Source organism: Chamaea fasciata, unplaced genomic scaffold (assembly GCF_029207755.1).
Source record: "Chamaea fasciata isolate MVZ Bird 193981 ecotype frontalis unplaced genomic scaffold, bChaFas1.0.hap1 SCAF_6, whole genome shotgun sequence".
Taxonomy (NCBI): domain Eukaryota; kingdom Metazoa; phylum Chordata; class Aves; order Passeriformes; family Sylviidae; genus Chamaea; species Chamaea fasciata.
This window is the reverse complement of record NW_027094091.1, coordinates 22,588,099-22,614,669: the sequence shown is the minus strand read 5'-3', so window position 1 is coordinate 22,614,669 and position 26,571 is coordinate 22,588,099. Positions and strand designations below refer to the sequence as shown.

Below are 26,571 nucleotides of genomic sequence, written 5' to 3'. Positions count from 1 at the left end.
TGAGTTTGTATGTACCTTTCAATACTAGAAAAACACAGCAGCACTTTGGACTATACTGAGAAATTTATGCTCTAATACAATATGCAACAACAGACTGTGTTGACACTGATTCTCAGATATTTGAAAATGCCACAGTCCTAATGTCTACAAACACCTTTGACATAAACTGTGGCCAAGATGGAGCCTAAATAAATATTGTGTAACATATATTAACAAGTACACTCAGAAATTTTTATTTAAAACCCTTTGTTTTCCTAAAGGTATTACTTCTAAAGTTTGCCTGTCATCTTTTTCTGCTAAACCAATAGATCAAAAATACCCTTGCATAATGGATATTAATTTTTTTGTCAGACTTAGTTCTTTAATTTTAATAAAGAATGTTAACTCTTAACATTTGTTTCCTGTTCAAGTAAGTTCTCTTTTTTCCCCCGGAATTTTAGGATGACAATTCACATGAACCCAGTAAAAATTGTTAGTTATACAGTAGCTGTACATTAACTTCCAGCAGGAATGTATGCCACCCTTACCTTTTCAGTACACTCTAAAGAAACAAAGAATGTTAGAACTTCTCATGTCTGGAAGGATGAGTAATGTAAGAAATGCTGAGGTCACTGCCTGAACCATTAGCATTGGATGTGCTTAAAAAATCCCCAGAACAGATTTTTGAAGTTTTGTTGGGCTTTTTGTTCAGTCGGTTGGTTTGGTTTTTTAAATTTTTTTAATTTGAAGTCTTGGTAGCTTAGGGGAGGAGAGGTGTGCCCTCCACAAGGTCCTGTACGTGGAAAAGGAAAGGGGGACTTGTGTTAGTTTTCTCAGCACTTGAGCCCCTGGGCAAATGGCTGAGCTGGGAAGGCAGCAGTAGCCTGTCTGCTCTCCCAAGTGCACCAAATGTGTGTGCTGGGGATTCCTGGTGCTGCACCTGCCTTCTCGGGAAGCTGAAGTCTCCCAGAATGACTTCCTGAATTTACTGGCACCCTCAAGTGCCTGCTACTTTTAGGTGGCAAGTGAGGACACTCTGGTAATCACAGACAAAAAGAAATCCAGCAACAGATTAGAAAAACCCATAAATGCATAAAAATATCTAGCTGGGATCCACTAGCAAACTGAAGTTCAAATGAACTTATTTTTAGAAGGGAAAGCACCTTTGCCTTTACTGTCACAGTGCAGAAAACACAGCAGACACTCACAGTTGCAATGCAGTATGGAAGGTTGTTTTTACAGCTGGGACACAGAAGATCACACTCCGGGAGCTGGAAAGCACAGTAGGGACAGGCTGTTGTTGGCTCTTCGGTCTCAGTTGTGTCCCGACGTCTGAAACATAGATACAGCTGTGAATAAAACCCTCAAGCTGTTTGAACTTATCAAAGCTGTTTTACAATGTCTTTGATACTTGGCAAGTGTTTTTCCTTTGAGTTACCTGCACAGCTTCCAGCTGCTATTTTACATTCTATTAGCTCCTTCCTATTAACTATCGCCCAAGCTTCATCACAATTATGTCAACTCAGAAATAGGTCATTTTCCATTTAATTAGAAACACCACCACTTTTTAAAAGGTGTAACAGATCTTAATACTTTATAAGATTTCAAAACTTGATCTATATGTATTGACTATAAAGCTATGGTTTCTTTGTTTCAGAGTTTTTCTTTGGCAGGACCACAAAGAACAGAAGTAAAAAAACCCTGACTTTCTGGTAGGATTATACAGCTTCTAACTGCCTCCAAAAAGGCTGTAAGAAGAGTTTCAGAGAAACACCATAAAAACCAGTATCCATAAAAAAGCTATGTAAGCTGAGACTCTTCAGGTCCTGAAAAGATATAGAAGGGAAATAAATAAATTATGGAGATTTTTAAAATCATATATGACACAGAAAAGGGGAGATCTCTCCCAAGAGGAAAAGAAAACTACGAGGCATCACCTTAAACTAGCTAGAGACCAGTCTTGACACAATGGAACTTCTTGTAGGAGTCAACTCTCGTTAAATATTTACATGACTTTAAGCAGAGCAATTGGATAAGCTCATGGAGAGCTTAGAGATTTAATAAATACCTAAACTACCCCTATGAGCTCAGCAAGTCCCTCAGCCTTGGTCAGAGACTAGTAGAATAAATGACAGAACTGTTACATATGCATGTCCTGCTCTTGTACAATTACCTATGCTTCCTTCTCTGGCAGAAAATACTGACTAGGATCAAAACAAAACTTCAGATAAGGAAGAAAATATCAGGAATTCATATATTTTATTTGCCTTCTGATTCTTTTTATCTTAGCCATTTAATCATCTAAGTCACAGAAGAGCACAATGCTGCTGGCTGTAGTAGCCAACAGATTGGCTGTGGATTCTCAACTAGAAACCAGCTAAACCTGTGTGGCTGCACTTGTGTCTGTATGGAGAAGATGGAAAACGCTGATTAGGAAGCATTTTAAATGCACATTGCATTTACGACTTATCACATTCAAAGGAAGTCTTTAATTCTCCGAGAAGGGTGGGAAATGGTTCTTAGCCTTTCAAATATAAGACATTGAAATAATATGAAAACAGTCTACAGGCTTTATGAGCAAAAACAGCATTGCAAATAAAGCCTTGACATTGCGTGCATTTGATTAACATCACCTGACCATAGTTTCAATTTTCTTTTTGTATTTTGGATCTATTTTACTCCGATACTCAGGTCTCATCAACATAGCAGCAAAACTGAACGCTGAGTTTTTCAATCCTGCTCGGTGACACTCAATCACAGCTGAAGTCAAGATTGGCACAATATCTGTAATAGAATGAAACGATGTCAAATATTTATTTACCAATATTAATGTTTATAATCTTTGAGCTAATACAGCTAGAAAAGTACTGATGAAAAAAGACTATTTTTCTTCTTTGTCATGGTACACAGTGGCACAATTTGGGCCATTCCTGGAACCATATATAAGAAAACCATGGTTTCACCTCTCACTGTCTCACACTCCTGAAGCTCAGCATGGCAGCAGGAATATTCTAACTTTAACCATTTCTCCCAAATCTGGTCTGCATTCTTTAAAGCCTATTTTTTAGTCTACATTTTCCATGTATTCAAAAATCACTTTTAAAAAAGATCAATTAAAATTTTGTGATAAAGTCTCAGAACTAGTCAGTTCATGACACACAGTCCTGAGACTGTGTGTGGTTGAGGCTGCTCAGTACTGCAGTACTGTGAGGACAGGTTAAAGTGCTGGTGAGGATCCCATCCTGGAGGCAGTGTATAGAGGAGGATGCAGAGCACACTGTGTAGTTACACTCTGTTGCTGCCCACAGGATCACAGGGGGAGGATGAACCTTGCAATGCAGTGCTGATTAATGAGTTGCCCTGCAGAGCACAGCTCCTCTGCTGTCAGCACTTACGTGATGGGAACTTGCTGATGTTGTTGGCTACACGTATAAGCATCCGTGCTCCCTTCATGTGATCGCCACGTTTCACGTGAATCTGGAATGCAGCAAAGAAACCACATTTACTGCAGCCATTGGAGAGAAATTCATGCAGCCTGCCCTTGGCATTCATCCTGCTGCTCCATGCCAACAGCTCCTTCATGAAACTGAGCAGTTTGACTACAGAGGGGACCAGAGACTGCAGCATGGCTCTTTCCCAGTCTTTTTGGCCTTCATCCCATCACTTGCAGCTCTTGCCTCACTGCTGGTAGAGAGGGAGGCCAAAGCTGGCTGTAGGAATGGATATCCTGATGGGCATCCATGGGTTAACTAATAGAAAACGTTATGGGTTAACTAATAGAAAACGTTTGAGCCCCTGCTTAATTTCATTTACAGAAAAGCACTGATCTACTTATGGATAATAACCTCAAATACAACAACAATCATAATAAATATAGTTGTACTAGTAGCGTAGTATTTGTAAGCATGAATGCAAAAGAAAAACAGGAAGCCATATGTATTTTCAATGATTCGGTATTTTAAAAAAGACTATGCTACTCCAAGAGGCAGAAACAACTATGGACTGTCCTCCTGAAGCTTGCTGTTAGCATGCACTTGGATTCTGTGATACAATCTATATGCAAATATAATTTATGTACAGAGCATCCATACATACAGTTCAATAAATCAGACACTGTGTAACTTACACATAAATTCAATTTCTCAGTTCCTTACCTTCACTAAAATATAGCTGTGTAGAATCATCAGGTTTGTAGCCATCTCGGAAGAGATTTTAATCTTCTGGGTCTTTAACTCAGAATACATACTGAAAAGAACATCACGTGCATTTCGATAGTTTCCTTAAGAAAAAAACCCAACAATTAACAGTAAATTTAATTTTTCGTAACAATATATTTACTAACGACATATAGGGAAGCTGAAGTTATGTTGATCCTTCGAATAAAACCATTGCATGACAATTTCTTTGGAAAGCCATAAGCAGATGCTTGTCACAGTATCCTAAACAGTATCAGCCAGGAAGTTACAAAAACTCAAAAATTACACTGGGAGAAGTAATCTAAACAGCAGCAAAATATATATGATGGCAATTTAATATAATGAACTTTAAAAGTGGAAGATATTTTCAGAGCATTCAAAGGGGTTTGTTGGGGGGTTTTTTTGGTTGTTTTTTTTTTTTTTCTGGTTCTTCAGTGTCAGATATTCAAAAACTACTTTTTAAATGTCAATTTAGCATACTTTTACTTGATCATTTGCCTTGGCAACTCCTTGCCTCTTCAATGAAACAAACCCAAAACTTGTCAAGGGATAGTTAAAATTTGAATGTTCACTAGATTATACTGCTTCAAGGTTACTACTGAAGATTGTCCTGAAATCACAGGATTTCATTAAATTATCAATGTAGCTGAAATCAAGCAGTGTTTTTCAGTTCGTCTATTCTTAGTTCTTTTTTCCTTATTTTGTTTTGACGGTTGTTTTTCTGATTGTTTTGGGATTTTTGGCATTACTAGAGGCTGAGAAAGTCATACTGTTTGCAGCTGGAGGCATTTAAAGGAAATTCCAGTTATTTCAGCAAACATTTTCCTTTGCCTCCCTATATTTCTCTTATCAGCAGATGTTTTTCGTCTACAGAGTAATTTGTAATGTTTTGTTATACACTACAATTGAATCGAACTGTGAAATTCGTGTGAGACAGCTAAATATCACTTCAGAATTAGTTGCTGGAAAACAACATTACTCTTTTATATTGTATTACTGACTCTCAGTATAATACAGTCTTAAAATCACGTGATTACATAAAAACAATATGGAAAATGGCACTAAAAATGGCATACCCAAAGAAAAATACCAAGCAGTATGACTTAAATATTATCATTAGATGGATTTTTAGGGAAAGAAGAAACTATAGTGGTGCAAATTTCACAATCAAGCTCACTGAAATCTGCTGAAGGACGAGGGGGCTGATGTAAAACTGGCTCTCTAGAAGAAACAATTACTGCAAGATTGGGGCTTTTAGTGAGACAAATATTGTGATTCTTATTACAATGTTGCAGAACACATTTATACTACTAGGGAATATGAAATACATGATACTGCATTTTAGATACAAGTTTTCAAATTCAGAGAAGCTAGTAAATATTTAAACCTTTGAGCCTTTGTATTTCCTGCTAATATAATTAGCACAAACACATTATTCACTGCTATGATGGACTGGGAGATTTGCTTGCCAAGGGTTTCAGAGGTTTTTCTACTCCTCAGCCCAATGCTGAGAAGCAGCCCATAAATGTTAATTTTCCTGGGTTATTCCCGAGGCTGCTATTTTTCCTTTACATAATTGAAATGAAAAGCAAGCAGTGTTAGGGTAGGGTTGTTGCCATGGCTACAGAGGAGAGTGAATAATGGAGGTGGCAGCTATTTTGCTTCTAGCCCTCTCTCTTCTTATTTTTTTCTATTTCTAACTTTAGCAACCCATTACAAAGGAAAACCAAGCTAAAAGTAAGCATATGTCTGGTCCTTCAATAGAAATCAACTCCTCTGCCCATTTTCCACTGATAAAACTCAGGTGCTAAGACTAAAGGTTCAGTACCAAGTCAGAAACCATATGTAGAAATGGCAGTTCTATGACCTGTAATAGACTGAAAGGTAAAGTCACAGGCTGTCTTAATCACTGTGTTTACCTGAACGTAATAAAGAACACAGATATTTTCCACAAGTTTCTTTTTTTCCCAATATTTAATATACAGGTGTGAGTCCACAGGTTTTCCCCAAGTCTACTTTAAAATTCAAAACTGAACTTGAATATAATTAAAAGCACATGTCTTCTCTAAGTATAATCCTACACAAGTAACAGCAGCCTAAGTAGGGTACCTAAGGAGGTAGCATGAGAGATGCCATCATATCAGAGAAAACAGACTTACCTGAACACTGCTCCTCCCTGGCAATTATTATGGCAGTTCTGGCAGCGTCTCGGTACTGCTTTAGGGCCATGTACAAGCGGAACAGGTACTTGGCATCCTGAATGAAATCATACAAAAGCAATTAATAATGATCAAATACATACTGCTGCATTCCCTTTCTTGCACATCCTACCACCACATTCTCCAAAGAAAGCAGACAAGCTTGCTTTGTGAAGAGCTCTTTGTATGAACACGTTTCAGCTATGCCACAGTCACCTGCAGGGTTTGGCTGTTGCCCAGGCACAGAACACCCGCGCCAAGGGCCTGAGGGAGTCCTGGCAGGTGCTGGCCAAGGCCTGTCAGGAGGCATGCAGAAAGCCACAGACCACTATGCACATGGAGAGTGGCACAGGGGGAAACCAAACAACTCCAGCTGTGTGGGCATTTATGGTGTCAGAAAAGAACCCAGGGACCCCTTTTAGAAACAGAAGTCTTGCCGGAAATGCTTAAATTGTGTTACAGATCTAGATGCAAACATTGCTTAATGTGGATGCAGATGACAAAATCTGACCCCTAACAAATGTGTTGTTCTGGGACAAGATGGTAGATATCCAAGACAGCTAAAAAATTGAAAATTAGGGGACAACCAGCTAATAAGATGCATAAAATTTATAATTTGCTATACCAGGTATTTCTGATAATTATATAACCTCAAGAATGGCAAATGTAGCAAACAGTTCACCCTAAAACTGGCAATCTAACAGCAGGCAAATTAGTGAAATAATTTAAAACAGAACTAAAAAACAAGATGGCAGTATTGTAGAAAACAAACATGACTTCTATTATTGTAAGTGTACTCAAATGTCTAGAAGACTAGTAAAAACATACCAATGACAGAAAGAAGAATTGGTCTTTGTTAACAAATCAGAATTGGTTTGGTTTTGAGAAAATCCTCAAGAGGTAATTATTAAAAATACAAAATAAAATATAGGAATATAAAAAAGAATAGAAAAAGTGAATATTAAAAATAATCTATTTATTGGTACTAAAGAAGTAGAAAAAAAAGCAAAATAAAATGATGTTGCTTATGTTGAAAAGGAAATACTAAGTGAAAAAAATTGGGCAAGTGTCACTATTTTATATCATTAGCAGTGATTTCTAAAATGGGGTCGATAAAAAGTAAAGCCGGTACATGATAATCTTATAACTAGTAAATTAGGGTTAAATTAAGCTAAATATTGTAAATAATGGTATGGTTTCAACTTAAGTGTACAAATGCAAAAAAAAAAGAACACATTGGCAACTTTATGGAGAACTTAGCAAAAAAATCCAAACCAACCAATTCTGCAGTATTAGTAGTATATCCAAACATTTAAAGTGTGTATTCTATTTAAAATGGTATAAAAATTACTACAACAATAATTGCATTAACCAATATTGTGTTATTCTCTGGAATACTGTGTGGGTTTTGTATGTGAGTATCAGACACAGCAAAAAAAAAGGCAGAAATTCAAGGGAACAGAAATATTAAAGATATAAAGGTATTTCCTTGTAGAGAAGATAACTGCAAAGATTAGCTTGTACTTGAGAAGCGAAGAATAATTACAAAAAAATCAAAAAAATCACAGAAATAAAAGCAAGAGAGAAAGAATTGCACATGCAAAGAAAAAAGAGAAGACAAAATCTTCTCTTTAACTTGAAATACAAGGAAAAACATTAAGTGACCCAAAGTAATTACTGTTAAAACTAATGATGGAGCAGATTTTTAGGTAACATATGATGAAAAGGTTGAACAGCGTAAGAATTGTAACTTAAGAATAATGGTTATCTGGATAATAAAGTAACGGCAACTACTTATATTAACAGATATTATTTACCCACTGTAAAGTGCCTTAAAAAGAAAAATTACTATCCTCTTAGTGGGATAAACCAAAACTTAGTTAAAATTGTGGGTTATGACATAATTGTTCCCAACTTCTGACATCACCTAATGGCCAGAGATGGCTATTCCATTGATGAATTGCAGAAAGCAGCACTACTTCACCATCCAGGCTGCTTTTCCCCTTTCTCCAGCTGCAGCAGGAAAGGATCCTGTCCCAGCAGAGACCAGTTGTCTTACATGGTATTTGCCATGTTTCTAATTCTATTTGACTTAAATAATATATTTTAAATACTTACCCTCCCACCAAAAAAAAAAAAAAAAAAGAAAACATAACAAAAGAAAAAGAAAACACTGCAAATATTTCAAGAAAAATTAGTCCCATATTTTACTTTCACACTTCTACCTTTAAAGTCAGTAAGTTAAAAAGCAGAAAATGCAGGAAAGAATTTTCTAATACATTTCCTAAGGTCTTTGGAAAATTTATTATTGCAATCTGATTTGATATTAGATATTCATACTTTGAGTTTAATTTTTCTTTTTAAAACATGTGTACTCAGAAAATATGCACACAGAAAACAGCAGAACCTTGCTAGCTAATGTTCCCTGAAAGAGTGCACGTGACAAATTAAGAATCTTTATATGTTGAAGTTAACAAACAAAATAGTTGACATAATCACACATCTAAGAAATAGTTTATAATTAGTCAGACAGTAGTGTAGCAAAATTTTGGTGAGCATAATAATTTTGATAATATGGCCCTTCATTCAAATGCCACACAATTGTTGGCTGTGAAAGATTTAAAGCAATCAGCCTGCTGTCAGTGATGATCTGGTTTGAAGATCAGTGCTTGAAATGGTGAACAAGTTTCTGCTGCACGGCTACTATTAAATTCACTCTTACTTTCAGCTTTACAAAAATGTCACGACATAGAAGCTTCTATTTTCTAAAAACAATAATATCTTGCTTGACAAGTTCAAGAACAGTCTCCACAGCATAATCAAGATAATGTTATGTTTAAAGTAGTTTTTAAAGCAAATACATATGATTTGATAAAGTAAAATTTTGTTACTCACTGAGAGAGACTATGGTAGATTGGATTAAAGCATTCAGAAGAACAAGAGACAGCTTTTAAATAAGGAAAACAAAGCTCTACACTGAAATTAAAAACAATGTGAAATGTAGCAATAATGGCATTCAAAAAATTCCTAAATCTTTTCTAAAATCTTTAGAACCTCTTCACTATGGGGTTCATACTGTAGCTCACTTCCCTTACACAGTCCCGTGGACTTCTTTGAACAAGGCCGCTAGACTGCAGTTCTGAGAAAAGAGCATGGATGCTACAGTTTCTCCCCACCCAACTTCCAGCATAAATATGAAATTAGTCCGGCTTACACTGATACTGCATAGATTTTTCACCCTGTGCTTCTAACAGCTTGATTCCCTTTGGGTTCTTGCAGTTGAATTCCATTTGTTTTGCTATGTTTTGCTTCTCGTTATTTTATTGAAGTTCACGTTTCTTGTTAGAGGTAAAGTAAGATGTTAATAATAAAAAGATAGTGGTTTGGTTTGGTTCTTTTTTTTTTTTTTTTTTTTTTTTTTTTTTTTTTTTTTTTTAACCTTTTACAAAAGCAAAATTTGCTTGGCCATCAAATGGCCAGTGTCTCTAAAAGTCTAAAATCTCAAACCCTTAATCCATACAGAGAGGAAAGAGACAGAGTTTCCAATTTCCTAACAGAATTGCAAACCACAGCTGTAATATTAGGGGTGAAATCAACTTACTGCACCGAGCCCCTGTCAGCTCCATAATTACCAAATCTTACTGCCCTCAGCAAGGCGTAATTTATTCTTCCATATATATCCTATGGCACCTGACTGTATTTACAATGACTTTGTATGAGACCCTAAATTCCTTGACTAAGCAACTGACTGCAGACTGCAACACCCTCACCTGAGGTTTGGCTTTCACTACTTAGCTCGTGTTCCAGGTCTGCTGTAACAAGCAATAAAACTTCAAGTGGTTCAGCCACTTAGTTCCACGAACTGAAGCCCAATTATGACTGAATGTACAACAAGCTCTATGTTCATCAAAGCCATTCAGAAATCAAAATGGAGCTGCTAATTTTGAAAATCTGTCCACAATATTTTATGCCTTACACTGATGTTGACCACAAGAACTATTGTAGTCTGGTCAATTTTGGGGTTTTGACCTGCATCTCCTACTCTGTACCTTGCTTTCTTCCACCACAAAAGTCAGACCAACTCTGCTCCTGCAGGAAGAGATCAGGGCTGTAGCTTGTCTCCAGACATACACATGCTGACTGTCCATCTTGGAGAGGCAACAGCCAGCCGGCAAACTGGCAACAACAAACAGCTAAGTTTTGAAGTTTTGTCTCTTACTCTCATTATGAGCAATAATTTGGACCTCCTCTGTCCCACTACCTGCTTTCATAAAGATGACTGAAGAAAATTATTATATCTAAGATAGTTCCTTCCTTTCTTATATATCTGAATCTGGAGTTATTGGGTGAATGACTCATGCAATGATCATACAAGTCTGGCTCCTTAACGAAAGCTAAAGCACAGTCTGTGCCTACTAAGAATTTTAGGACCAAGTAAGCTCAAAATATCTTGTAGCATAGAAATGCAACACAATAGCAGCGATAAAAATACAATACCTGGGGCATGCCATCCCCCTCTCCCATAAGGTAGTCAATCAGCTGATTTTTCAGGGCTTCATCTTTTGCCCGTCCCACCTATTAAAAAAAGAAATTATGATACGAAAAAAAGAAAAAATAACTTACTCATAAGGAACCTTTCCATAAAACACTGAAACTAGATAGATTTAGAACATGATTTTTTTAGTTCTGTACGTTCAAACCAGATGATTCCTTGGTTCATCAGCTTTGACATGCAGCAGTTTGCATTCATTTTCTAATGTATTAAGTTGGGATTTTTAGACATGTTTAGATATCATCTTTACTGATACAGTTTTCCTTCTGTTTGAAAGCTGTCCAAACATACCCAGTGATGATGGGAAAATGTCACAATACTGAAGGTAAACATCTTAAAAAGAATTTTTTTATCAAAGGTGCTTACTGTTTCAATTGCCATTTCCATAGCCAAGTTATCTTCTGTGCTTGGACTTTGCAAGAAGTGCCTTAATGCCTAAAATGATACAGAAGAGAAGTTAAAATTAAGACACATGAAACTATTTTTTATCAAATTCTCTCTCTCTGCATTTTGATAAGACAAGTGGCACACTGAATGCTTATCTCAACTACAGAGGTAGCAACTGCTCTTACCGATATTCAAGCAAGAAACAATAGAGACTTTGCCAAATACTGGTGTACACCTTTCACTAACTGTGAAAGATGTTCACAGCAATATGGTGAGAACAAATTAATGATTAATGTAATTAATGTCACAATGTGACTAATGTCATAATGTTTTTAATGTCATGGAGCCCCCCATGCCATAGTTGAAGGAACTGTCATCTACAATGGCCACAATTTGCAAAAATCAGTCATATTATTTTGGTATGTGTTCAGTATGCAAAAGTCAAATTTTTCATAAGCATCAGTTCACAGAGTTGTAACTGATCAAAATTATGTTAATCAACATACTTCAATTATCACATTTTCTTTTTTTAAAAAAAGCTTTCAGTTAGGGCATGCTACAGCAATTAAATGAACTAGTTATTCTGCAACCAAGTCTCCACTGGTCAAGGCAATGAAATGTAAATAAATTGCTGCTGCGGATCGTGACACTCAGAGATTCATTGACAATAGTATATCATTGACTCATCTCAGGCTTCTAGTGCTATGAAAGACCTCTGTGCATGGCAATGTATCATTCACAGAACACTGTCTAGATGACTATAAATATAAATAGTTTGCTTACATTTTTTACCCTTTTAAAAAATATCAGTATGTCACCAGTTAAGGCACTTAAAATCTAATATGAACTTTCCTGAAGACTCTATTTTGAACAGTTTATATAAACATTTAACTTTCACTGGATTATCCTTTAAATACTGACCCGTCCATATTGACCACACAGCAAGAAAAACTTCCCCGCCTGAAAATGTTTCTTTTCTGCTTCAAAATATAGTGCAATGCTCTGATAATCTTCATTGGTAGAACTTTCAGAACCTGCAACACACACATAGGAGTGATAGCAGGGTATTCTTATTAAATAAGATTAAGACCCTACTGAAGGAACATATTCCTATTCTACTTTGTTTTTCTACTGACATTCAAAGAAAACCAAATCCAAACAGACTCAAATTATGTCTTACACTTTTTTTTCCTACTTATTCAGACTAAATGTCAGATATTAGGAGCTAATAACATAGTGAAAAGGTTTCACCATAATGAGATTTCTCTTTTTCACACAGTCGTAGAATAATGGAATTATTTGGGTTTGAAGGGATCTTAAAGATCACCTACTTCCAAGACCCCTGCCATTGGCAGGGACACCTTTCACTAGACCGTCTTGCCCAGACCTCTATACAACCTGGCCTTGGAACCCCTCCAGGATGGGACATCCAAAACTTCTCTGGGTAACTTTTTCCAGTGCCTCCACCCTCACAGTAAAGAAATTTTTCCTAATATCTAATCTAAATCTACTCTCTTGTAGTTTAAAACCATCCCCCCTCATCCTGTCTACATTCTCTTCTAAAAAATCATAATGAAATGGCATGGCTATGATCTAATATTGAAGTTTTCCATCATGTCTTGGCAACACTAAAGCCAGGCAAATGATTATGAAATGATCACCTGAATTGCTCTCACAGTTTCAGAATATGGAAGCATACTTGCATTGTACAAAGCAAGGCTATGAGGGCCAATGCAACCATGTGGTAGCAGAGAGTACCAGTTAAGTCTTCTAACCAAGACTCCATTCTGCTGTATACATGTGAAACAAAGACAGCCACTACTCCAAAGTTAGTTTTAAACTCCTTTTCTACCCACTTAGATTACAGTTTGAGACATCCTATTTTGGACAGAAGTAAGAAAGCATAAGGAACTGTAGAACAATTGTGGTCACCTTGACAATCATCTGCAACCATACATCTCCAAGCTAACTGTTGCCAAGTTTTTTTATAACCTTCATAATAAGAAATCAATGTCTAAACAAAGTGATTAATTGAAAATATGAGAATTTGGGAGATAAGTATGTGGAGCTGATAGGGCATTCTTCAAAGGTGCCTCTCACAAATGGAAACTACAAAATTTGGTGGAAATTCACAAGGTGGATTCTGACTGGCTTGATGAACTAAGATAAAAGTCAGCTTCTCAGTAAAATCTCCTTTCCATCTCTCACTGATACAAGAGGAGGCCATGAAGGGTCTTAAAGAGTACAAAAGGAAAAAAAAATACATATAAGAAAGGAGCTGGAATCAACAAAAAGGGAAAAGGGAACAAAAATAAAGGACAGTACCTGTCAAATGCTCCGTTTTGTATCAAGGTCAAAGAAAGGGATTATCTTTAAAGGGCACAGGAAAATAGTCTAGACAAATGTTTTATCTCTATGGATAAAAAAAAAAAAAACAACCCTGTAGGACAGGCAAGATTTGAAAACCAAGGAGATAGCAAAGCTGAAAGCAAAATCTGGCTTGTATGCCTGAAGCACACACATCATTGCCAAATCTGGCCACAATGACTGGAAATGGGGAACAAAACTTAACGCCCACTGTCTTATGATTTCAAATTGGTTAAAATCAACTAAAAGAACAGCAAAACATAATGCATGCAAACTATGGGCCTGGAATACTCACTGATGATATCAGCATAAATCTCCATCTTGTTGTGTTGTTGAGCTAACGTGAAAGCTTCATTATTACACTTGGACAAAACCAGGAACTGGATGGCAGAACCATAGTCACCAAGCTGCAGAAAGAATCTAATCAGAATAACAAATTAATACCTTAGTACTAATTAGCTTAACAAAAACACCAAATGTTTCAGGAAGATAGTACATTTCATACATACAAATATGACACACTTTTGTATCTGGATTATTTTAACTAGGGTCCTAAAATTAACTTATCATAAATGATACAGCATGGCAATTTTTTATTATTGTCTAAACTTATCACTTCAGGTTAATATAATTTTAATCAGAAAGTCAACAACAACAAAAAATTCAGTACCTGTTTAGTTGTCCAAATCTTTAAGAACTGAAATCAATTAACTGAAATATACAGTCACTAGCCAAGTATCAATAACCAGAGTTTAATATGTTAGCAAGCCTCATAAACTCCCAATAGATATAGACTTCTTTTTAATGTGCATAACATGATTGTTACCTGGCCACCATCTTTGCTCCTTCAAGAGACTGTGTTTCTCTCACAATATTAACGGCTTTTTCAGGATTATTTAGGTGATCCAAATATAGTCGAATTACACTATCCCATTGTTTTGCATGTTCATAAGCTATCACAGCTTCTGTATACCTGCAAAATAATGGTCCCACCTCAGTTGTTTTAACTTTGTAAATAACTCTTTCTAATATGGTGTGAAGGAAACAAGGTATTTTATTTCTGTGAGATTACTTTGTGGCAACTTCCTTCCAGTTTGCATGTAATCACATTGCTCTGCATTTACTATGTTCTTTTTGGTTTAATTTTCTCTTAGGAGAATGAAAAGCAGAGGCAACAGAAAAATATCTACCACAATACTATTTTTGAACTACTCTGCCAGCATCTCTTTTGCTATATACTAAAAACAGTTCATCTCTTCCATATGAAATCCCTTGGGAGCAAGAGAACAATAAAAACCAAACACGATAGCAGGGTGCTCAATTTAAAAAATAAGAACTCTTTTCTGTTCTGTAGATGAGATCAAGAAATTTCTCATTCTCTCACTATGCAATTGACACAAGCAGTATTTTCTAGTCTCATTAATGCAAACATTAAACTCTGGTGCCATTTCATATTTTAAAGTATTATTCTGAAGCACGTTTATTTATGGGTAAGGACTAGGAGGAACTACATTCTGTGATTAAATATAACCTATTTGGGGCTTTCACTTCAGCTAATAAAATATTATGCAAGTGCAGCCATTAAGATGTACCAGTATTTTGATTCTAGAATGAAAAAAATTTTTTGATGATTATTCTCCCTTTAAATGACCTTTAAAATCACAGCTAAGGAGTTGTTAGAAACAAACTGAACTTGAATACTCTGCCAAGGGGAATGATGTTCAGTACTTTAAAACCTTTGATGATTTTTGTTAGAAAGATATTAATGTTTAGACAGGGAAACAATTAATTAGAAATACATCTTTGATACCAGATGAATGTCCTTAGATTATATTTCAAATCTTCAAGACACTAAGTGTAAGCTTAAGTTGACATATTTTAGAATCCATTTTCACAAGACTATTTTATGCAAAAGTTTCAGTATGCATTTTAATTTTTTTACAAAACCACTAATGTATAATAATAACAACAGCAGCAATAACATGTTTTATATTAAAAAAGAGCATTCAAAAGTACCTGCCATCTGCTTCCTTGGCCTTTGCATATTGTAGGTGAATCTTTGGAGATGAAACCTGAGGTAGAAGTTCACCAACCTTAGCCCTAGAAAGATAATAGCTGTTTAATAAATACATCTGGTTCCAATTTTTCTCCAGTATAACTGTCATATTTATATCAACACTGAAAAAGAGTCTGATAGAAGAAACTGAACATTATGGATAAGCTTTGAAGTCACTTCAATATTTTCAAAAAGTTGCACTTTGAAAGAACCGGAAATTACAGATTCTTTTATGAGCATACAGGCTTGAAGACATTCTCTTCTCTTTTTTTTTTTTTTTTAAGTCTGAGGTATACAAGCGTAAGAAGTGCCAGACCAAAAATTTTTACCTGAGGTGTTCTTGGATTAACCAACAGAGGAAGCACTGCATTAAAACTGTAACCTGAAAGATCTATAAAACCCAGAAAACCAAGCAGTGAGCCTTTCAGGACAAAGGATATGAGAGACTCAACAGAGGCTGACCTTAAATCTCACCTCTCTGACTAAAAGTGGGCACTCTTCAAATTGAACCTCCTTCTGTAATAATAAACAAATCTCGTACCTCCCACTTCCCAAATCAAGGTTATCATTGGATGCAAGCTACCCCCCTTAACCAAATGCTTTCCTGGCTCATTTTGATGCCACTGACAATTCTCTGATGGAATAAAATTTTCATTTTTCAAATAAATGCACAAAAATATTCCAACCTAATCTTGAGAGCACTCATATGAAAGAGGTCTTACTGAGCCATCCAACCAGCTCCTAATGTGACAAGCCCATAAAATGCAATTAGGCCAGAACTGAGCCTTTAAATCTCTCAAAAAATTGGACTTTTCCAATGGAGACTTCACAATAATCAAATTAACTTAAAAAGAGAATTATGTTACTGGCTATTCTTGAATCATTTCCAATTTTCCAAATACTCAGTCTCAGCTATGCATGTTATAAAACTAAGAAATCTAATTAAATTAACAGTAACTACACAAATATAATTACTATATTCAGTGAGCACTAAATTCAGTGTGGATGTGTGCATGTGCACACACCCACAAAGGACTTGAAACTGCAGGAAACTTTAACCATAACACTCAAAAAAGAGGAAAAATTATTTCCCATTTACAGTAAGACTATATTAAAACAGCATAATTTTCTGAGAGAATCTTAAGCTTGAATTTGGAACAGTAAAATCAATAAAACATAGTTAATGAGGCATTTATGCTATTCAGAGAATCAATCCTTTACAAAGAGCACCCCAGCAAATCCTCTGAAATATAACATTTCCCTGAAACCTGTACTTACCAGTTTTTACACCGGATGTATACTGATGCTGCCTTGTCATAATATTGTCCCTTTTCATACAGCTGAGCAGCTTCTGAAAATTGCTACAATATCAGAAACCATTAAAATAAAATTTCTAAATTAACATCATAGATAAATTACTAACCTAGTGAAATCACATATTCAGCCTTAACTTATATTCACTCTTTTGAGTACCTTCATATTCTCCAGTATAGCTCCACAGTCTCTTTTTAGTAACCTACTGGGATGTTCAATGGCCTGGTTTACCCCTCGACGAATATCTCCCATTCGAATGGACATTTGAGCCACTCCAGCAAGGCAAATTTCATCGTGCTCCTGGTAGTGGCAATCAAATAAAAAGCAGTAACTATAGATTACACATTAGAAACCCAGGTCACAAAAGCAACAGTAATCAAGCATTGAAACAAACAAACAAAATATTACAGACTTAATAACATTTAATTTAGAGCAGAATTAAAAAATTTGAATTCAAATGTGTCTGAAACATGACAACTTATTGTATATTGTGACAGTACAATGCTATCAGTACTAAAAAGGAGTTACCTTATTGTTTCCAGTGATTCCTTTCTCATAATGTGCCAGAGCATTAACATAATCACCCCTAAAAGAAAACTGGAAGTTACACAGACAAATATTTTTAATAGGAAGAGATGTTTGCATTCCTACCACTTCATGCATGCATTATGCATGCATCTGCCTTGATTTAGACATAACAACTGCATAGAAGGTTGTGAAGTATGCGAGAGGTGGACAGTTACATAGATTGTCATCGCACTTTCCATGGACTTGATCAAGCTCTTAGTCAAAGAGGCAATTCCATCTCTCAATTCTGTTGGACAGGGACCAATAAACCTCCCTTGAAATGCAGAGAATCTACCTGCAAAATACACCTCAGTGGTCTCAGGTCTATTCCAAATTTTTCTGAAATGAAAGCTAATCTTCGAAATTATTCAGAATTTTTGCAACACAAAATTAAAGGCATTTTTTTTCCCTGGAGTATATTCAGAACTCAAGTTCCAGATGGTCCCATTGTTTCAACTGTGTCTATTCCTTCCTTTCTGTGACCAGCAAGTGTCCTCTCAATGCCAAGTGTACTGCCAGGGAGAGGGAGTTGTCTACAAACTATTAATAAGTAAGTTTTTCCTCTTGACTTAGATATTAAACAGACCAGGTTTTATCTGGGAAGAATTAATTATTAAATAGACTTTTAAATCATGTCAAATGGTTAATACCTTCTGTCTTTCAGGGATTGGCAGCCTTGAAATTTGACACATCTCTACCTAAATGGTTTAAGAAAATGAAGGCTTATAGATATTTACAGAAAGACAGGCAAAAGGCGTGGTTTTCACCCAATGTAAGAAATGTTAAATGATTTGGACTTTCTCTATTTTCCAAGCACTTTCCTGCACCGAAGTATTTATTTAGTAGATGATATTATATAGTGGACCTACCAGTAGCAAAGAACCTACATAAAACAGAATTAGTCAAAAGGAACTATGGTTCACTAACATGTCTCTAGCATGAAAGATTCCTTGCAAAACTCCTCTTCTTCGTACTATAGCTGCAAGACCTCACTGAATCCTCTCTCAGCAATGCAGTAATCTGAAGTATCTCAATTCTATGTTCTTCTATTGACCATGAGTATTGGTTTAATATTCTTATACTACAGCCATACAGGAGAACTTACATGAATTCAAGTTGCACTGCATATTCCTTCGATATGAAAGGGATCTGGTCTGGGGCCAGACGCTTAGCCAGCTGAAGTGCTCTGTCCCAGTGCTGCAAGTCCTTTCGCATCTATTAACAAAGAAGAGTAACATTTTCTGATGCAAATATCGAATTTGGTCTTCAATTCTGAACTTTAAATTATTCTAAATATAAATATTGAGTTAATATTCTAGAAAGATTCAGACAATTTGAGAGATGTTCATCCAGAAGGAAGGTCTGTTAGGTTGACCCTGGCAACTACAGGCCTGTTGGTCTCACTTCAGTGCCTGGTAAAATTATGGAAAAGATTATTCTGGGAGATCCTGAAAAACACTTGAAGGACAATGCAGTCACTGGTCACAGACAGCACAACTTCAGGAGAGCAAAGTCCTACTTGACAAACTTTATTTCCTTTCATTTAAAGGTAACCCACCTAGCTGATCAAGGACAGTCAATTGATGTAATCTTTTTGGATTTCAGTAAAACCTTGAATACAGTCTCATAGAGCATGTAAAATGTCCAGCCCACATCTGAATAAACACATAATGGGGTGGGTGAGCAACTGGTTCACAGGTCAGGCACAAAGGGTTATAGTGAATGGGGTGACATCAGACTGGGGACCTGTCACTACGGGGGCTCCACAGGGCTCCATCCTCAGCCCTGTGCTCTTCAGCATCTTCATAAATGACTTGGACACAGGAGCTGAAGGTATAATAAATAAGTTTGCATCAGGCACAGCATCACCAGCCAGGCAAGGGTGGGTGGGATTGTCCTGCTCTGCTCTGCTCTGCTCTGCACTGGCGTGGCCTCACCTTGAGTCTTGTCTGCAATTTTGGGCACCACAGTATAAGAAGGATCTAAAGCTATTAGAGAGTGTCCACAGGAGGGCAACAAAGATAGTGAAGGGCCTTGAGGGGAAGCTATGTGAGGAGTGGCAGAGGGCACTTAGTCTGTTCAGCCTGGAGGAGACTGAAGGGAGACCTCATCACAGTCTACAACTTCCCTCTGAGGGGAAGAGGAAGGGCAGACACTGATCTCTTCTCTGTGGTGCCCAGATACAGGACCCCAGCCTGAAGCTGTGTCAGAGCAGTTTTACACTGGATATCATTCAGGAAAATATTTGTCACCCAGAGGGTGGCTGGGCACTGGCACAGCTCCCCAAGGTAGTGGTCACAGCACTAAGGCTGACAGAGTTCCAGAAGCATTTGTACAATGCTCTCAGGCACATGGTGTGACTCTTGGGATTGTTCTGTGCAGGGCCAGGTCTTGGACTCAACGATCCTTGTGGTTCCATTCCAATTCAGGACAGTCTACGATTCTAGTCACACAATGGCAAGATCAAAATCATAAAATGACAAAATTATCAGAAGGTAAAAGATTTCAGCATTAACCTGGAAACAAAACCAGCAGAAAAAATACACATCTTAAATGAGTACCTCAAGAGCAGCAATAGGACAGGAGGATGCCAGATACAAATCCTGAGCCAGATTAAAATCACTAGTAAACATTGCAAGATGTCCTGCTAAAAGGTTGTGGTCTTCTATTCCCTGCAGAAAGACACAATAGGTACAGAAGTAGTCCAAAAGAAAAGAAATAATGTACAAATAACATAATCTAGTAAGAAAAATAATGCAAAATACTAAATTTAAATATCCTTACATTTCACAATGACGTGTATTGAATTCTACAAACCAGAAAAAGCCCTTATGTGCCAGTACAGCTAACACTGTCTGAAATCAGCAATTTGGAGAAGTGTAATTCTGAGGTATTTTAGATGTATAAATACAATCTAGTTTTGTTTTGGATTTTTTTTAATAGTAGTCTTCAACATTTTCTCAGAAATAACAAAAGGAAATAAGAGCCTCCCAATGCCTGAGACATGAATATATTCTGCTGTTCTCAAGTAAATGCAGAAAGAAATACTGTGCAGTCCAGTAGAGACTGCAACCACTTCAAGAGAAAACCAAGTTAACAGTCTGTAGTTCGGACACTTTATCCTCTATGTCCCTTGAAAGCAACTCAACTTCTGTTTGAACAAAAACAACCCCTTTCCCCTGCAAAAAAAACCCCAAGAATTCAGAAATTCCTAAAGAGGAACTAAATTACCATATTTCCTAGGGAAGACTTTACATTTTACCTTTATTTGCTCCAGTGACATCACCATCCCAGCATTACCAGATGTTCGATAAACACGTATTGCAAAATCCACCTCCATATGATGTAAGCAAGCTTTGGCCAGCTCATCCCAACAAGACTGGTCATTCAGAAGTTTGCAAACCTCCCATGCTTCAGAAAACCTATAGAAGGTAAAACACATTTACAACTCTTTTAATTTTAGGTATTACTCATTCTCAAAACTCTCTCTCAACATTTTTTTCTCTCTTATATACAAAACATTTAAAACATTTACTTCTAGGCTAGAGAGAGAGATGTATCAGGAAAAAAGGAAAAATACAAATGTGTACCATACAGTTCTATTTCTCCTGTTTCTACCATATTTTTTCAGGAAAATTCAGGGATTGGAAGCCTGGCATTCTTTCCATTATATTGATTTTGCATTGCTTCATTACAGAGGGAGCAGAGTACGACAGAAGCACCTTCAACCAGTTTCGGAGGAGCCACTGTCACAAAACCCCGAATAAGTCTTGAAAAAATTACTTTAGGCTTCTACTCAACAATGAAAAACCCCAGATGACCACGCAGTCATTTACTTTGCTTGGTCTGCCTGGAGAGCTAAGTGAACAATCTGATTTATATTCAGCAGGACACTTGAAAATCAGCAGGATATGCTATATTGAACTATAAGCACAGAAGACAACCATTTACACAATATAATTAAAATGCAGATGTACCTTTTCAACATTAGAGTCTGAGTAAGCATTTGTCTCAGCCTATCGGGTCCAAAGCCTTTCAAATTGCCAAGGAAACTGTGAGTACTTAAATAGATATTGTTTGTTTTCCCACTCTGAGTCTGACAAGTTAATTCTCCATTATATAACAATAAAGGTTTATAGGAATAGGGGACTTCCGTGCCACCTGCCAAAATAATCCTTGATCCTAGATTCAAAGATCAGGAAGAAAAAAAAGAGGTTTTGTAAAAATCCCTACATGGTAAAAAGTATAGCAAGCAGCTGAAAACATACAATTTGCAGGGCATTCATTCAGGGTGTGTAATTCTGACAGTCAGCAGCAACTACACAAGCACATATCTTTCAGTAAATATACAGAATCTAAAGCTTCTAATCCAGTAAGGTCCTTTTCCAAATATTTGTAGGTAAATATAAATGTTTTTTCTTGCAAATATAGAAATGGTTATGTTTACAACTTTAACACATTCAGTGAATACAAGTTTTGTCACCCTGATGCAAGTTTTGTCACCCTGATCCTGAATTTTTTCTCATGAATGCTTCCAAATACAATTGAAGCACATGTAACTTTCAGATGAAAATATTATAATAGCTTATGGAGTTGAGACCAAAATGTCTTCAAGCCTTACAGAGAAACCTGCAAAGTAACTAGTTTTCTATTCATCAGTTGCACTTCGAATCTTCTGTAGTACTATTTATTTCTATATGCATTTTATTTAAGACAAATAAAGATTCAGAACATGTTTTACTTTGTAAACTGAAAGAGTATAATCTTTAAGAATAACCTTTTTAAAGAGCTTATGGTACCTTGAATGGCATCCTTATGAAAAACGTAAGTGTATACTTTATCATCATCAAAGGCAACAAAAACACCTTTATCCATTGGCCAGTTTTCCCACAGGATTCCTTTAATGGTTGGTGAGAAGTCTGGAATCTCATATACTCTATCATTTACCTACATATAATGCAAAAGTAAAATTACTACCAAGTGACTAAGACAAGAAATATTCATCTCAGCTGTGATTAAAATTTTTAAAAATAATATAAGTAGTGCAGAAATATGAAAATTGTCTTAAGAAAAAGTTTCCTTATAAGCAGTGATCCTGAATAACACAAGAATTTAAATTTAAAGCAGAGAAAATACACATTATATAAATGATATTTACTATTCTTAAAAAAAAAGGTATGGAGAGGGGCAGTGAAACTGGCTAAATGATCTGTATTTAAATACACAAACACATACATTTTTGAAAATTACCGATCAGAAACTTAGTATAATGAAGTTGTCTCGATCTAGTATGACAAATTTTATTTCCTTACATTACCATTAAATTATCTTCAAGCTTCCTTGCCAATTTCTTCTATCAGCATACATGCTGGAGTGACAAAATCTTCTTCATTTTCTATTAAAAACACTATATAGTTGAAGAGCCTGCTTGTAAATATATTGTGTTGCTATCCCACACTAACTTACTGGACAATAGACAAAGCCATCACTTTTGTCATCTATGAAAGCCATCCTGGTTCCATTGGGATCTGGAAAAACCTTTCTCACACTGACAGGATGTCGATATTCATTCACATATTGCCAGTCTTCAATGTAGAAATAATGAATAACTCCAGTCTAACAATAAATAATAGAAAATGTTAATAATTACATCAGTAAGTGGCAAGCAGGTAATCAATCTGGCTGTAGTGCCTTCCATCTTAGAGTATCGAGAGTTCAGAAAAAGTACTTCCAAGAAGGTTTTTTTGCTTCATTCTCACACCCTGTTTTGGGTAAGACAGGAAAAACTTTTGGGGGACAAAGAAAGGATTTGGCAGGTTTGAGGGGTTCTCTCTTGGTTTTGATACTTACCTCCCTCTGCTTTGTGGAGACAAGTGTTCACTGTGCAGTTCTCTAAACAAATGACATGTCTGTCTCATTGCTGAGAGAAGCCTAACCTTCAAAAAAAGCTGTAAAATTTGCTTCCAAGGAAGAACCACACATTCTTAAGAAGAGAGGCACCTAACTCAGGTAATAAAAGCAATCAAACTGATTTGTGATTAAAAGTATATTTAAAAAGAAAGTGGCTTTTGACATCAGTGGTAGAATTTGTACACATCAAATTGATCAGTTGCAAAGTTAGTCCTTCAAATTTACCAGTATCAGTTTAGGTACTGAGGAGGTGGGAAAGGCCTCATCTGCTACAAAACTCACACTCAAGTTCCTAAACCAGTTATTAAACCAGAGGTAGTTCTGCCTTGCCTCTGGAAGGTCAATACATGAGTCAATATCACAAAGAGCATGATACTACAATGCCAAACGTGCTCTGTATTCCCAGTGCCAGAAAATATTACGATGACAAAAAACTACCCTCATATATAAAAAAATCTCCAGAAAAATCCATAAGCATGCCCTCATCCTTCTTTAGTGCCCTCCTTAATTGCTATCCTTGTTGAAACACATTAAAAAATTCTCTTTGGACAAAGGCTTCAGTAGCAAGTCAAGGCTTTCATTTATACTATGACACTTATATACATGAGTACCTTTTTGTCCACATTTTTCACATCACCACCTAAACCAACAAATTTGCCAGGCAAGTGCTATGTTTTTTCTCAATCTGGAAGACATTTTCATTGCCAACCCTCTCATTAATGCAACAGAATTAAGTTCTGCTATTAAAAGCAATGTTTTGCAACAAACACTAGTAAAAGCAAAACTTAACCTTCCTGCCAATGCATGTCATATAAAGGCAACAGTAAAGAAAGCTGGATGCAATTTTGACTGTATTTGCTCAGAGTTCTTGTATAGAAAATAATCCACTCTAAAGTTCACAGATGCACTTTTTGTTTTGCCAAAAGCATAAGCAGTAATGAAAAAAATTCAGACAGAAATATATTCCATTTAAAAAGGTCTTTTAAAAGAAGAAATACTCACATCTGTACCGTATATGAGGAAGTCACTAGTTAAAGCATGGCACAAAATTCGGTATTTATCATCATCTGCTGGGAAAAGTCGAGTTTCTCGTTCTTCCTGAGCACCCAAACCCTCACTTTCTATCTAAATATAAAGGACAGAATGAACTGAAAAACTCCACTGTTAACAATAGGGTATCATAGTGCTGCTTGTATCAAACTGTAGAAAATTAGATGAAAAAAACTTTGCATGTGCATCCCTTAACCTAGCATCTGCTTCTCTCACATTACCAGAGACCATTAAAATAAAACCTGTTAAATAGCTGACAAGAAAACGTTTCTCTTCACCTGTTCTAGTCTAGGTTGTATTACTAAGTCTACAGAAATTCAGCTCTATATTTTATTTAGACAGCAAAACTATTCTGAAGATTTTTTAATTTTTATCCCCATTAACTGCAGATCATTGCATTTTATTTAATTTTTAAAATTACATTAACTTGTTCAGCTTATATCAACTCATTGGTTCAACAATCCAAACTGCCAGAGCTCTTACCATATGCAACTGGACTTTACCCTCAAATAGAGCAGCAGCATAATCGGAATTAAGGTGCATACTTGCTACTGTCCCCAGGTACTCCACGTCTTTGAGCTTTTTTACATCTAAAGGATTCAAACAGAAAAGATAAGGTAGAAGTATTTTGATTTTGTACAGGTCTCTGCTTATCTAAATTTGCAGCTGAGTAAGCAAATGTGAAAATCTCACAACTGAGCAGAGAGGGGACAAGTCACACAGAGACTTTCTTCTTAGAAGTCAGAGAACTGGTTAGAAACCACAACAGAAGCTCTTTTCCTATGCAACTCTGACAAGTATTGTTACAGTTTTATTTCATTTACTGTCACTGAAAAAAGGGAATGCTTAAAGAAACACGAAAGTTTGAAATCCACCATCTAAAACTTGGGACACAGCATAACCAATTTTCCTTATCCCATACAAACAACATGAAGATCTACCAAACTGAAAATTTAAACTCTCTGATCATAGCTCCTAGGTACCTTGCCAAACTTAGTACTTTAAGATACAGATATATCATGTCTCAAAAAGCCTGAAGTCCTTCATTGATTAACAAGATGATGTGAAAAAAACAAGTAAGCAACAGTCTACATTTCATGACCAACACCTCAAACGAGAAGTTTTATTTCTATTACTTATGATGCCTTGCCATAACTGCAAAAATTATTATCTCATCCTAGCAGGACCACAGGCAATTCAAGTTTTTATTGTACAGCGTGGAATGTCCAGAACTAAACACAATATTGAATTAATAAAATAAGACAGAGTGCTGTGTTAGTTTTAAAAGAACTAAATTTATGCTTACTATTCTCTCCAAGTGCATAAAACCAAGCCCGATTGTTCATTCCTACAGCCAAATGATAAACACCAATAGCGACAAAACTGGGCTCTACTTCAACAGAGACTGTGACTGGCAGCTCCTGTAAGAAAACAAAACAAAATAATACAATTTCCATTCATTTTTAATACTTACTTCAATTACATCTACATGAAGTTTAAAAGGAAGAGGTAATCATACACTCTCCACGTGATTTGCTGTGGTGACTTCAAGAAGAGATGTGAGGTACGCAATCCGTGTACTGCAAGCATCTCCAAGGATTGGAAGCTTTGTCAAGAAAACATGGAGTGATCCTCTTCGTGTAGATACTGCCAACAGCTGTCCATCATCTGTCCAAGCCATGTGATCTACACCTAAAATGTTCACAAGTTTTTTGTAAAAAATACAGTCCTTTCGTTAACTACTGTTACCAACAAGTAATTACTTTGCTCTAAACTGTGAAAATGGTAGGAATTAATATCTAGAACATATGTACTAATGTACTCAAAGCTAATCAATTAATACAATTCCAGAATCAACTAGAACCACTCAAATCAAACACATAATTTACTAATATAGCATTCTCCTGAGATTGAAGACTTCACAGAATCACAGAATGGTCTGAATTGGAAGGGACCTTAAAGGCCATCTAGGTGCAATTCACCTTCCATTACACC

General features: G+C 36.2%; 1 protein-coding gene across 2 annotated transcripts in view; it reads right to left on the bottom strand.

Moving 5' to 3' along the window:
- WDR19 (WD repeat domain 19) overlaps positions 1-26,571 on the bottom strand; it is a 39,278-nt gene that overhangs the window by 2,448 nt on the left and 10,259 nt on the right. For both annotated transcript variants that reach the window (XM_066185624.1, XM_066185625.1), the window contains 24 exons: positions 26,096-26,268; positions 25,883-25,997; positions 25,060-25,166; positions 24,529-24,651; positions 23,083-23,232; positions 22,416-22,563; positions 21,594-21,798; positions 20,879-21,038; positions 20,178-20,288; positions 18,722-18,831; positions 17,578-17,635; positions 17,209-17,349; positions 17,014-17,096; positions 15,696-15,779; positions 14,506-14,652; positions 13,975-14,099; positions 12,234-12,346; positions 11,292-11,360; positions 10,871-10,948; positions 6,335-6,431; positions 4,134-4,258; positions 3,375-3,456; positions 2,613-2,763; positions 1,188-1,311 (listed from right to left, as the gene is read on the bottom strand). In XM_066185624.1, the coding sequence (XP_066041721.1) occupies positions 1,188-1,311; positions 2,613-2,763; positions 3,375-3,456; positions 4,134-4,258; positions 6,335-6,431; positions 10,871-10,948; positions 11,292-11,360; positions 12,234-12,346; positions 13,975-14,099; positions 14,506-14,652; positions 15,696-15,779; positions 17,014-17,096; positions 17,209-17,349; positions 17,578-17,635; positions 18,722-18,831; positions 20,178-20,288; positions 20,879-21,038; positions 21,594-21,798; positions 22,416-22,563; positions 23,083-23,232; positions 24,529-24,651; positions 25,060-25,166; positions 25,883-25,997; positions 26,096-26,268 (2,879 nt within the window). The remainder of the gene's footprint in view (positions 1-1,187; positions 1,312-2,612; positions 2,764-3,374; positions 3,457-4,133; positions 4,259-6,334; positions 6,432-10,870; positions 10,949-11,291; positions 11,361-12,233; positions 12,347-13,974; positions 14,100-14,505; positions 14,653-15,695; positions 15,780-17,013; positions 17,097-17,208; positions 17,350-17,577; positions 17,636-18,721; positions 18,832-20,177; positions 20,289-20,878; positions 21,039-21,593; positions 21,799-22,415; positions 22,564-23,082; positions 23,233-24,528; positions 24,652-25,059; positions 25,167-25,882; positions 25,998-26,095; positions 26,269-26,571) is intronic.